The 13540-nt window shown below is 44.5% G+C and overlaps 1 protein-coding gene across 6 annotated transcripts in view; it reads left to right on the top strand.

Annotated features, from left to right (window-relative positions):
* Positions 1 to 13540, top strand: part of TECPR2 (tectonin beta-propeller repeat containing 2) — a 98291-nt gene that overhangs the window by 16580 nt on the left and 68171 nt on the right. For all 6 annotated transcript variants that reach the window (XM_060095603.1, XM_060095599.1, XM_060095600.1 and 3 more), the window contains 3 exons: positions 7048 to 7176; positions 7558 to 7689; positions 11776 to 11933. In XM_060095603.1, the coding sequence (XP_059951586.1) occupies positions 7048 to 7176; positions 7558 to 7689; positions 11776 to 11933 (419 nt within the window). The remainder of the gene's footprint in view (positions 1 to 7047; positions 7177 to 7557; positions 7690 to 11775; positions 11934 to 13540) is intronic.

Here is a 13540-nt window from a genome sequence, read left to right as displayed (position 1 = left end):
TGAATCCAGCAGTGAACCCCTAACAGGATAGACCAAAGAAACCCATGCCCAGACATATCCTAATCAGACTTCTAAAAACTAAAGACAAAGAGAAATCTTAAAAGTAGCCAGAGAATGACACGTTACCTGTAAGGGACAATAATTTGAATGACCGCAAGTTTCTCATCAGGAACTATGGAGGCTAGAAGACAGTGGTACAGCATTTATAAAGTGTTGAAAGAAAAGAATGGTCAGCTCAGAATTTTTACCCAAGAAACATATCTATTAGGAAAGAAGGTGAAATAAAAGTATTCTCAGATGAAGGGAAACTAGGGGGATTCATTGCCAGCAGACCTGCTCTAAATAATTGCTTCAGGAAGTTCTTTAGGCAAATGAGAAACGATACCAGAAGGAAACTTGGAACATCAGGAAGGAAGGAAGAATAATAGTAAATACAGTAGACTGTTTCTCTCCTCTTGAGTTCTTTAAGATATACTTGACAGCAAAAATTATAACACTGATCGAGTTTTCAGTGTGTATACATGCAGTAATATATAAGATAACTATAATGTAAGAGGGGAGAGTAGGGGACCTATATGGTAGTAAGGTTTCTACATTCTTTTTTTTTAATATGTATAATTTTATTTATTTATTTATTTATGGCTGTGTTGGGTCTTCATTGCTGTGCGTGGGCTTTCTCTAGTTGCAGTGAGCGGGGGCTACTCTTCGTTGCGGTGCGTGGGCTTCTCATCGCCATGGCTTCTCTTGTTGCGGAGCATGGGCTCTAGGTGCGTAGGCTTCAGTAGTTGTGGCACGTGGGCTCAGTAGTTGTGGCTTGTGGGCTCTAGAGCGCAGACTCAGTAGTTGTGGCGCACGGGCTTAGTTGCTCCGTGGCATGTGGGATCTTCCCGGATCAGGGCATGAACCCATGCCCCCCTGTGTTGGCAGGCGGATTCTTAACCCCTGGGCCACCAGGGAAGCCTGGGTTTTCTACGTAGATGAACCTGCTTGCCTCTGAAGAAAGAGTTTTACCTCATCTTTTCCAGTCTGTATGCCTTTAATTTTTTACTTGACTTACTGTGCTGGCCAAGACCTCAATATGGTGTCTGCAGTGAGAGTAGATATCTTTGCCTTAGCCTTGGTCTTCACCATTACATTAGCTATAGATTCCTCACGGATGCTTTTTATTTCTGTTTATTTCTGTCCTAGTTTTCTGAGAGTTTTTATCATGAATGAGTTTTGAAGTTTGTCAGATATTTACTTGAATCTGTTGTGATGATATGATTTCCGTCTTTACTTATATGTTATGTTACATGAATTGAGTTTTGGTTATTATTCCAACCGTGCATTAATCTTTTAAACCCCATTTTGTCATGATATATTATTCTTTTTTTTTTTTTTGGCCTTGTGGCACGGCTTGTGGGATCTTAGTTCCCTGAACAGGGATTGAACCCAGGCCCTGGCAGTGAAAGCACCAAGTCCTAACCACTGGACCACCAGGGAATTCCATATTATCCTTTTTTTTTTTTTAATCTTGCTGTATTCCTTTTAGTAATATTTTGTTCACATTTTTTGTGTCTGTATTCATGGAGGAATATTGGTCTGTAGCTTTCTTATGATGTTTCTGTCTGGCCTTTCTTATTATACACATAACTATCTAGTGTTTTCATTCTATATTTACTCAAGTTAGACATTATTATTATTATATTTTATGGTCACTGTTTAGATTCCCTCACAGTTTTGCCAACGTCTTTACTCACCATCCCTTGTTACATATCAGTTCTTCCCTTTGCAGCCATTTTCCTTCTTGCTGGAGTACATCCTTTTTTTTTTTTTTAATTTTTGGCTGCGTTGGGTCTTTGTTGCTGCGCGTGGGCTTTCTCTAGTTGCGGCAAGCGGGGGCTACTCTTCATTGTGGTGTGCAGGCTTCTCATCGCGGTGGCTTCTTTTGTCACGGAGTGCGGGCTCTAGGTCCGCGGGCTTCAGTAGTTGTGGCTCATGGGCTCTAGAGCGCAGGCTCAGTAGTTGTGGCGCATGGGATTAGCTGCTCCACGGCATGTGGGATCTTCCCTGACCAGGGCTTGAACCCGTGTCCCCTGCATTGGCAGGCGGATTCTTAACCACTGCGCCACCAGGGAAGCCCTGGAGTACATCCTTTAGTAGTTCTTGTGTTGAAGTCTTTTGGTGGTAAGTACTCTTGATTTTTTGTTTGTCTGAATGTCTCTCTGTCTTTGAATTGTTTAGAGGTATACTATTCAAGGCTAACAGTTTTTTCCTCTTAGCACTTTGAGGATGATACATCTCAACATCCATTGTTGAGATGTCTTTTGTTAATAATTGTTCATATTTAGTTATTTCCCTTCTTTCTCTGACATATTAATATCTTCTCATTGCCTTTGAGGTTTTACTGTTTCACTACAAGATGTGTATGTGTGTATTTCTTTTCATGAGTCTTGATCAAGGCTTGTGCTCCTGAGGATATAGGTCTTTCATCAGTTTTGGATAATTTTTAACCCTTATCTCTGAAGATGTTTCCTTCTCTTATCCTCTGTTTTCTTTCCTTCTGGAATCCCAATTACATGTAGGTTGGACCTTCATATTCTATTCTCTATGACTCTTAACTTATCTGTCATATTTTTTATCTTTCCTTTGCCGCACAGATCTGTCATCTAGTTCAGTAATTTTCTTTCATCTGTGACTAGGCTGCTATTTAGTCTACCCCTGAGATTTTACATTCTTTTGATTCTTTTTCATTTCTATTATTTCTGATAATAGTTTGGTCTTATGTTTCAATTTCTTTTTACATTTCTTTAACATTTTTAAGCATATTTCTTTTTTATTACTGAAGCATAGTTGATTTATAGTGTTTCAGGTGTATAGCAAAGTGATTCAGTTATATATTCTTTTTCAGATTCTTTTCCATCATGGGTTATTACAATATTGAATAGAGTTCCCTGTGCTATACAGTAGGTCTTGGTTGTTTATTTTATATATAGTCGTGTGTATCTGTTAATCCCCAGTTCCCAATCTTTCCCTCCCCTTAAGCGTATTTCTTTTAGGTTCTGGGTCTCCTCACTCTAAGTGAAATGCTTGAGTCGGGATGAGGAGTTGTCCAATTCTGTTTTTGCTTTCTTTAGTTGATTCTTCTTGAGGGGACCTGTTTCCCTGTGGTCATGTCTAATTGTGAGGTATGTGGCTGATCCTAATATGTGAGAGTGCTGAGGGGCCTGGGTTGAGACTGTGTTCCACAGATGGGGTTGATGGTCACTCTGCCAGCCACCTTGGAGTGCTACAAACACGGAAGCATGTCAGGTGAAGTGCCTGCCATGAAGGTTCTTTTCAGTGGGAAGGGAGAATAAATTCAAACTCTGGTGCTGGATCCGGCAGCTTTGTGATTACAGAGTCTTAGGAACCATTCTTTTTTATTCACTCCAGTCAACGCCTGAGATCAGACAAAGATCCTTGTCAGCTTCATTTCCTAGCAAATTGATTTTTCCCTAGTTTACACTTTCACTGAGAGTTAGGTCTTCAGGGATTCTGGCTTTAGCAGGGGATATCAGTTCCAGCTCCCCACCTCACCTGGCCTGAAGCTTTGTCCTCATTAACCACACTCACCTCGGAAAGTCAAGGGTCTAGGTGTTGGCCAGATTGCCCTGTGTCGCCTGTAGCTTCAGGGCTGGCTTCTGTTCTAGTTTGACAGTATTCTTTTTGTTTTTTTGGCTCTTGTAGATTTTCTTTACTTTCTAGAGATCAGCTATGCATTTAAAAGAATGTTTTATGCATCTTATTCAACATTTCTAGGTGTTTGGAGAGGAATGTTTTTCAGAATAGCTAGAGTGTTATACTGTGAGAAGTTGGAACTTCATGTTTTGTTTCTGTCTGAAGTATAGTTAGATATTGATAATCTGATTCTTCGGATGTTTTGGTTCTTAAGTCAAGAACCAAATCTATTTAATAATCATATTAAATAACGTTAAGTCAAGTTTAGTACATTGGTTTATTAAAAGCACATGTACAAGCATTGCATATAGATATTCAGGCTTCCAGCCCAGCTGAACAATGATTTTTATTTTGAAACCATTCATTCAGAAAAATTACACAACCGTTTTGATTTTGTGCTATGATGTGGCAAGATCTCCAATAAGTGATTTTGATTCCTGATGTAGTAGCAGTTTTTATAATTACAAATTCCCAGGAAAAATATTCTCTCTTTAACATTCTGTTGCCCTGTCAGACGATACACATCTAAAGCATGTTATGTCACTTCTTCCCTCAGAGCAGAGATGGAACCATCACTCACATTCCCGCACTCCTTTCACTCTCCTTCTTTTCCACAGCCGACCACACCCTCCATCTCCACCCGTGGATCTGCTCAGAAGGCATAGGACAGCGAGGCGGAGCAGGGCCTCTGCAGGGTCACGCATGGGCGTGAGTCCTGACTATTGATTGTCTCTAGCTTTGTGACCTGAGACAAGTCACTTCACCTTTGTAAAATGAGGATACCCCCGGCACCTGCCCTCTTGGTAGTTTGAGGACCCCAGGAGATAATGCCTGTGAAGCGCTGAACAGGGTGCCCAGCACAGGACACGCGCGACTGAGAGAGCGTCCCTTACAGAGAGAGTCGATGTGCTCTGTTCATCACTGCTGCCCTCCTGACCGGGTCTTCATACTCTTCTTTCCTCGTCAGGGTTTACTGCCCTTGCACCTGTTCAGTGTGCCACTTCCCTTGACCGGGCGCATACTACCTCCACCTGAACTATCGCAGGAGGCTCCCAGCTGGTCCTCCTGCCTGGTCCCACGCCTTCCTCCTTCAATCCTGTTCCTCATGAGGTTACCAGAAACACCTCTGACTGATACACCTGCAAAAGCAGGCATCTTCAAGGGTCCCCCTTTTCCTTCCTGTAGCTTAAGATCCAGGTCCCTTACCCTATATCACGACGTGGCACCAAGTGTATTTATAGCCCATGAACATACACTGCAAGCTGTAAAGTGACAGATGAAAGTGAGCTCAGTCACTGCCACCCCCACTCGCGGGGGGCAGCTCTTCATGTGCACGTCTCATTGCTACAGCTCAGCTGTGAGAGGGCGGGCCTGCGCCCTACTGTGTATTACCATAGCAGCTGACTCAGTATCCTGAATGAAGAGGGGATGCTTGCGTATTTGACAGATTGATTACCATCTAAGTTACTGCAGCAGGGATCAAGATGGCTTATTGAAGATCTTGCCATGTGTCTTAGCGAGGTCGAAATGGTTGTGTAATTTTTCTGAATGAGTGGTTTCAAAATGAAAAATGATCATTCAGATGCTCTGGAAGCCCGAATATCTGTATTCAGTGCTTGACTTGTGCTTTGTAATAAACCAGTGTATTAAGCTTGAGTTAGTGTTATTTAATGTGATTATTGATCTGAGAACCATACCACGCCAGGAATCAGTTTATAAAGCACTCTCAAATGTATTGTCTCATTGATCCTCAAGCAAGCCTGTGTGGCAGGTACACACCGTGGACTGCAGTCATTGGATGACTTGTCCAGGTTGAGAGAGAAGAAAGGAGAGCTTGCGTCTGGGATGTGGCTCTTCTGACTGCAGACTCCAGTTTTGAGGGGAGCTACCTCTCTTATCCAAGTTCCTTAGGACTCTCTTGATAAGAGCTCAGTGTATTCATACTTGATTGATCAGTATTTCCTTTCTCAGAAATGCAGTTTTAAAATTTTGTCATTTCAGGGACTTCCTTGGTGGTCCCAGTGGTTAAGACTCTGCACTTCCAGTGCAGGGGATACAGGTTCAAATCCTGGTCGGGGAACTAAGATCCCACATGCTGTGTGGCACAGCCAGAAAAAAAAAAAATTGTCATTTCCAAGATAAAAAACCTGGAAAGAAAAAGAGATTAATTATCTTTCTGAACTGTATACATTTTCAATCAGGAATATATATAGGCTGCAGTCCAGTGAGGTTTTCCATTCCATTGGTAGGTAACGTTTCATAGTCTGAAAGCTGGCCTGGTGACAGGCCCATTTGTTTTGTTTTTTTGTTTGTTTTTTTTAACATCTTTATTGGAGTAGAATTGCTTTACAATGTTGTGTTAGTTTCTGCTGTATAACAAAGTGAATCAGCTATGCGTACACATATATCCCCATATCCCCTCCCTCTTGCATCTCCCTCCCACCCTCCCTATCCCACCCCTCCAGGGGAGCACAAGGCACCGAGCTGATCTCCCTGTGCTATGCGGCTGCTTCCCACTAGCTATCTATTTTACATTTGGTAGTGTATATATGTCCATGCCACTCTCTCACTTCATCCCAGCTTACCCTTCCCCTTCCCTGTGTCCTCAAGTCCATTCTCTACGTCTGCATCTTTATTCCTGTCCTGCCCCTAGGTTCTTCAGAACCTTTTTTTTTTTTTAGATTCCATACATATGTGTTAGCATACGGTATGTTTTTCTCTTTCTAACTTACTTCACTCTGCATGACAGACTCTAGGTTCACCTACCTCACTACAGATAACTCAATTTCGTTTATTTTTATGGCTGAGTAATATTCCATGGTATATACGTGCCACATCTTGTTTACATCTTCTTTTTCTAAAATATTTATTTATTTATTTTTGGCTGCATTGGGTCTTTGCTGTGCTCTGGCTTTCTCTAGTTGTGGCGAGCGGGGGTTGCTTTTCATTGCAGTGCGTGGGCTTCTCATTGTAGTGGCTTCTCTTGTTGTGGAACACGGGCTCTAGGCACATGGGCTTCAGTAGTTGTGGCATATGAGCTCAGTAGTTGTGGCTCGCAGGCTCTAGAGCACAGGCTCAGTAGTTGTGGCACGTGGGCTTAGTTGCTCTGCGGCATGTGGGATCTTCCCGGACCAGAGCTTGAACGCGTGTCCCCTGCACTGGCAGGCGGATTCTTAACCACTGCGCCACCAGGGAAGCCCGTGCCACATCTTCTTTATCCATTCATCTGTTGATGGACATTTAGGTTGCTTCCATGTCCTGGCTATTGTAAATAGAGCTGCAATGAACATTGTGGTACATGACTCTTTGAATTATGGCCCATTTGTTTTTGAACGTTTCCTCTTTCAGGGGAAAACGGAATCCATCACGGTGGTGAAACTGCTGAGCTGCTTCGATGACCTGGTGGCTGCAGGCACAGCCTCTGGGAGGGTTGCAGTCTTTCAACTCGTATCCTCGTTGCCAGGGAGAAATAGACAGGTAAGTACTAATCATTTTAGCATTTCTTAACTTCTTGGCAAATTCCTCATGTCTTTTAAAATGAGGAGTCGTCATCTGCCAAGAAAATACTTGCTCAGAAAAGCCTCACTCTGTGCTCTTTATAATCAGATGACATTTTTGTTCCTGGTAGGACACTTGGCAAAAAGCATATATGGGTAATTTTGCTTAATATTCTCTGGTTCTTCTCTGTCAGTTTTAAAGGTAAATAGACAGGTGGACCCTTGTGCAGGTTTTTGCATGGAAACAACTTGGGAACACCAGCTTTTCCATAAACAGGAGGGGTTGCGTACCACCTTGTTCACATCTCACAGCGTTTATCCTTGTCTTTTTCTTGTGTGTATTTTCATCGTTTATTCATAGCTTCGGAGATTTGACGTCACTGGTATTCACAAGAATAGCATAACAGCTCTGGCTTGGAGCCCCAATGGAATGAAATTGTTCTCTGGAGATGACAAAGGGAAAATTGTCTATTCTTCTCTGGATCTAGATCAGGTAAAATTATTTGCAGAAATACTGGTTGTCTTATATTTGGAGAAATTATAGTAGTTGGTCAACTTGAATTCTTGATTATTGTCCCTATTTTTTTTTTTTTTTTTTTTTTTTGTCTGCCATGCCGGTTGGCCTGTGGGATCTCAGTTCCCCAACCAAGGATTGAACCCAGGCCACAGCAGTGAAAGTGTGGAATCCTAACCTCTAGGGCACCAGGAACTCCCCGTTGTCCCTTTCTAATCTCAACTGTTGTTTGTAACATTTTCTTTCAAGGGCTTTTCTAATGCTTTATAAGCTCCTACTTCTGTATCTAAAGAATTGGCCTTTGTTTCTTCTGGAACATAAACTTTTTTCATTCTCCTGTTTTCTATTGCTACCAATTAGAAAAGTAGCCACTATCAAACCTGTTTCCTTGGAGAGTTTGTAGGAGGATGTGAAGCATTTCACAGTCATGACTATTGTCGACTGAAAAAAAAAAAAGAAGGCACAACCTAAAAGTCGAGGATTTTTATCCCTTGGACTTACTGAGGACTTAAGCCCGATAGACAGTCTCTCACATGACTCTGAGGGACTGCTCCAAAGAGATAAGGGAAGAGCCGGGATATATAGGAGTTTTGCAAAAACAAACCAGGTAGTTGAACATCAAGATTTCTGCTAATTAAAGAAAAACATCTCAAGTTAATGACTTTAGCGCTTTTCTGTGTATGGGAAGGTACCAGAGTCTGGGCTCATTGAAATCATTCCTTTGATACACACCTTAACTGTCTAGGGCCAGTCAGTATCCTGTTCTTTTCCGTCTTGAACCCCTCCAGCTGCACTGTTGGGGGAGGCTGCAGTGGCTGGTAGCTGCATCATCCTTTGTTCATCTGTATGGCGGGCAGCATTCTTTGTCCACACTGTGGACAGAGGTCAGTGCTTCCCGTGGGTGGTGAGCTCGCCCCAGCCAAGCTCTGGTTGTGTGGGAGAGAGTGGTGGAAAAGGAGGAGGGTTGGGGGCAGCAGGGAACCTAGCCCCCACCTCGTATTTGTCATTTTATTTAAGCCTCACGACAGAGCCCTAAGCTGTGTGTGCTGATCTTCAGTCGGTAGATAAGAAACCCAGGCTCCAAGGGATCCAGTCGTGAGCTGATGCCTGGCCGAGCTCAACTTCAAACCTAGGTGTGCTCCTACTGCGCATGTGGCTTTATGCCTGCCTGTGCTTTGTTCTGTCGTACCTCTGCTCAGTTAGAATGAACCCCTTGGCGGCGCAGTCCTTTCGTTTTCTTATTTGTAGCCTTCATGCCTAGTGCATCTAGGAATTCAGCAATTACTGGCTGGATGACTTCTAGTCCCTCTGATCCAAGACTGACCTGTCTTCTACGAATATTCTCTAGCAGTAGTTCTCAGACATTTTGGTCCCAAGACCCCTTTACACTTTACACTCTTAAAAAGAGGATTCTAAAGAGGTTTTGTTTGTATGGGTTTTATATCTACTGAGTGTACTATGTTAGAAATTAAAACTGAGAAATTAAAAAATTTTCATTAATTTTATTTTGAAATGATGAACTCATTATATGTTAACATAAATAACATACTTTTGTGAAAATAACTATTTTCAAAACTACTGCTGAGAATTCCCTGGTGGTCCAGTGGTTAGGACTCCGCACTCTTACTACTGAGGGCCTGGGTTCAGTCCCTGGTCGGGGAACTAAGATCCCACAAGCCGTACAGCGCGGCTGAAAAAAACAAAACAAAGCAAAACGAAACTTCTACTGCTGTTTGCAAGAGTAGCATGGGTTTACATTTTAGCAAATCTCTTTAATGTCTGCCTTAATAGAAGACAGCTGGATTCTGCATTTAGTCTGTCACAATACACTGTTTTGGTTAGAGTATGTAAAGAAAATCTGGCCTCACACAGACATGCAGTGGGAAACAGGAGGAGTATGTTAATAGCCCTTGCAGAGGATTGTGGGTATTCTTTAATCACACCCCCAAATTGACTAATGGTAGTTTCTTTAAAGGTTGGTTACAATGTGGAATCTGAAAGCACATAGATGAGTTTTTCTCACTCGGTTACAGTGAAATCCATTGGTCTGTCTTGCACTTAGAATGGCTCCTTGACCCACGTGTGATTTTGTAACATCTTGCATTGATCACTTGGAAAATATTGATCTACTGAGTGATGAACATCTTCCAGATGTTGAAACATTTAATTATATAATATCAAAGAAAACACCTTTGTTACTATCGCCATCATTCTGATGAGAAAAGTCTTTAGCTGTTGGGAATCTGTCAGGTTCACAAGGGTGGATACAAGTTTTCAAATTCTAATCTTCACTTGTAAACTTGCATTTTATTATCAGCAACAAACACTATCACTTATTTTCCCTGAATTGACAGGCTTACTTTGTTCTTTCTGAGAAAATGCCTGCCAAATACCCAAGTTTGAATAATTATAGTATTTCAAGTAAAAATGTATTTTGTGAAAAAAAGCAGCCGGTTGAGCTCACAGCTCATACAATCGCACAAGTGCTTCCTCCTTGAGAGAATCAAGTACCTCAGCATCAGCAGGAGGGCTGCGTGCACGCCCTGTTTTGTCACACAGAATACAGAGATAGGCGTACACAAGGGTCAAGATAAGATGGAATTATCATGTTCCTGCATCAAAGACCTTCTGAAGTGAAATTCATGTTTTTGCTGCAAGTGCACAGTGGCTAAGGGCACCGTGGCAGCCACCGGATTTTGGTGCCCTGCTCATCTTGGGCCCATTTGAGCTTTCAGTAGCTCTACCAACCATCAGTACAAACCACAGCTTGGTGGAAAAGGCAGATAAAACCTAGTATTATAATGAAAATGGTTTTGACCTCGAGAGGTCCTAGGGACCCTCAGGGACCGTGGACCACACTTTGGGAACTGCTACTCTCCAGGAAAACATTTTGTTAAGGTTTTAAGGGTCCCCATATTTGTACTTTCCTCCTGTCACTCCCCCAGCCTGAGTTGCACCGAGGGGACACTGCTCATGCGTGATGTCAGGAAATGGGGAGAAAAATCACATGCAGAAACCACTGTCCTTAGCATACTGATCATTTTTTCCCCAGCTTTATTGAGGTTCTGATCATTTTTTTTTTTTGGAGACACAGGTATTTCATGAGATTTGCAAAAAAGACGTGTGTTTTTGCACAATACAGTACAATAAATTTAATTCCATTACAAGCTAAGTCAAAAATTGAAAAGCTACAGTCTGCATAACTGCAAAGGTGGGAGGGAAATCTGGCTTGATGTCCTTGATGTTTGCGGGGTAGTGGGGATTTCCCTGGCTTGATTGTGCTGGTGGTTACATAACTGAATGCATTGGTCAAAATGCATAGAATTGTATATCTAAAAAGGGTGAATTTTACTGTGTGTAAATCTTACCAATGGATCTGATTGCTGCTCCCTCTTTCCCTGCAAAGGTCTATGACATTGCATCAGTATTTCTAAACAGTTAAAGAAACGGGTTCAGGAGAAGGGTGGCTTATAGGAGCAGATATCTGACACCAAGAAGTATAGTTTGTGTTAGCAGTAAAATGCCTTCTAGAACTTTACTTTGTTCTTCAGTATACTTAATACCATTTTAATTTCTTTCTAACCTGTTTCCTCTGACCCTTTCAGTAGACGAGGGTATCATGTCCCCACCATTGCTTTGAACTCTTTGTGGAGGAGGAGTGCGATATGGACTTGGACCGTTGTCACAATAATATTATAGAAAGTCCCATTGTGTTCTGTTGGAATTAATAATACACATGGCACAACATATTTCTGCTTAATCTTTATGGATTCTTCTTTGAATCGTGTACTGAGAACATTTAAAAAAATTATACAGAATTTTTAAGTGTTTCTTGGCCAACTTGATGTAGCCTGACATAGATGGTAACCCTGGCTATTTTCTCATTAGCGAGGACTTTTGCAGATAGTTTCGTTGCCGTGGGTTGACATTGACTCTGGTGAGAATTAAAGCATTCGTTTTAAGGTAGACATAGACCAAAATGCAGGCCCAGGAGGGACGCGGGGTCGCTGTAGCCTGCTGTGCTGCGTGCCTCCGCTGTGGGCCTCACCCAGCGTCCCTCCACAGGGCGTGTGTCACTCCCTCCTGGCGCTGCAGGAGCCGGCTTCCGTCGCGCAGCTGGACTACAGCCAGAAGGTGCTGCTCGTCTCGACCTCACAGAGAAGTCTGCTCTTCCACACTGAGGAGAAGGCTGTCAAGCAAATCGGAACACAGCCAAGGAAAAGGTGGGCATCACTGGTGTCGAGGCTCGTGGTGACGGGGTTCCAGGCACGTCCCCAGCCTGCCCGCCACATGTGGCTGCTCCAGTCCGCTCCCTGCGGGCCCCCTCCTCTGCAGCCCGGGTAGGAGGTCAGGGGTCAGGCTCAGGGTCGGGTGGGAGCTTGCCCCTCACTCCTTCCGCGCGCCGCGCCATCGTGAAAACGGAGTGACCTCGGCAGGGGAGGTGCTACTGGTTGTGTCACTTGCTGTGGAGCCGCGTGGGGGGCGCGGGAAGAGTTCACACGGGCTGTAGCCCGGCCTGGGGCCGGGAGGCGTCCTGAGGGAGGGGATGGGTCTGGAAGGGGTCAGGGCTCCTGGCTGGGAGAGGGCCCCTCCCTTGACCTGCTCCCTGGACGAACAGCGGCGAGCAGGGTCAGTCCAGTGCCAGCCCGCCCGGGGGAGAGGCGGAGGGGCAGGACGGCACGTGGGCCGGGGGCACGCGGGGGCTGGGTGGCGTGGTGGTGGAGAGTGGGGAACAGGCGGCTAGGAGGCGGGCGGGCGTCAGTGAGGGCCGGCTGGGGGTGCTGGGGGTGCCAGCCTCCGGTCCTCTTGGTGTCCGTTGTGCTGTGTCCCGGGCTTTGCAGCAGCACAATGCAAGTTTATTCTTTTTCTGCATGGCGGTCCATGGCTATTAATAGACACTTGCGCTTCCCCTTCGGTGTCTACTTTCCAGGCTGAATACCCCCTTAATTCCACCAACAATTTGCTGTTTTTATAACAGTAATCTCCCTATCGGCCCCTGGGACACCCAGCAGAATTTGTAGCTTGGGCTTAGTGGCTGTGCAGCACTTGGTCGTGACTTTCCCTCTGCCAGGGCCCCACTCTTCTGCTTGACGTCTCGTCCTGGCTTGTCTGTCGGTGTCTTACTGCCTTGTGTCTTTTTGGAAGGAAGGTGGAGTGTAAAAAGAGAGATTTAAAAACCAATTGCCTCCACGTAGATCGTATACCCAACAGTCTTTCTCTTCAAACCTGGCCTTCTAACCTCCTGTGTGAAACCTGAGCAACTTTGCGTGAACCTCTCCTGGTGCGTTTGTGTAGCCAAGTCTTTCGGCAGCTTCCATTAGAAGCCTACTCTTGGGCCAGGCACCGTTTCAGGATGCAGAAACAGATAAATGGGTCCCGTTTCTCCTAGGGAGCTGTATTAGAGAAGTGAGGGGTGACAGAATGAACGGAAACGTTTTTAACTTCTGTGTCCTGAAGGCTTGTGTCTGTCGTGTGCCGGGTTAGGTTGTGGTTAGAAAAGGACGTCGGCCGTGTCTGCCTCCTGGAAGTGGTGCTCCATGCAGCCGTGTCCCTCTGGGTGGCACACGGTGGGACAGCGGTGAGCCAGGGGACGGGCCTCTGCCCTCAAGTAAGATAAAGGTCTAGGCTGCGGTCAGTGCTATAGAGGCAACGTCAGGGTGAGGTGTCGGCTGGGGGCAGGGCCTCTCTTAGACAGAATGGTCAGGAAAGGCCTCTGGGGAAGAGGTCTGTGGGCTGAAGCCTAAAGCGTGGGAAGAGCGTTCTGGTCTCAGGGGACAGCAGATGCCAAGGCCCTGGATCGGGCCAGGGCCTGGAACGTTCGAGGAGCCAG

This window comes from Mesoplodon densirostris, chromosome 4 (assembly GCF_025265405.1).
Source record: "Mesoplodon densirostris isolate mMesDen1 chromosome 4, mMesDen1 primary haplotype, whole genome shotgun sequence".
Lineage (NCBI taxonomy): Eukaryota > Metazoa > Chordata > Mammalia > Artiodactyla > Ziphiidae > Mesoplodon > Mesoplodon densirostris.
Note: the sequence above shows the minus strand (reverse complement) of the source record. Positions and strands in the feature narration are given on the sequence as shown.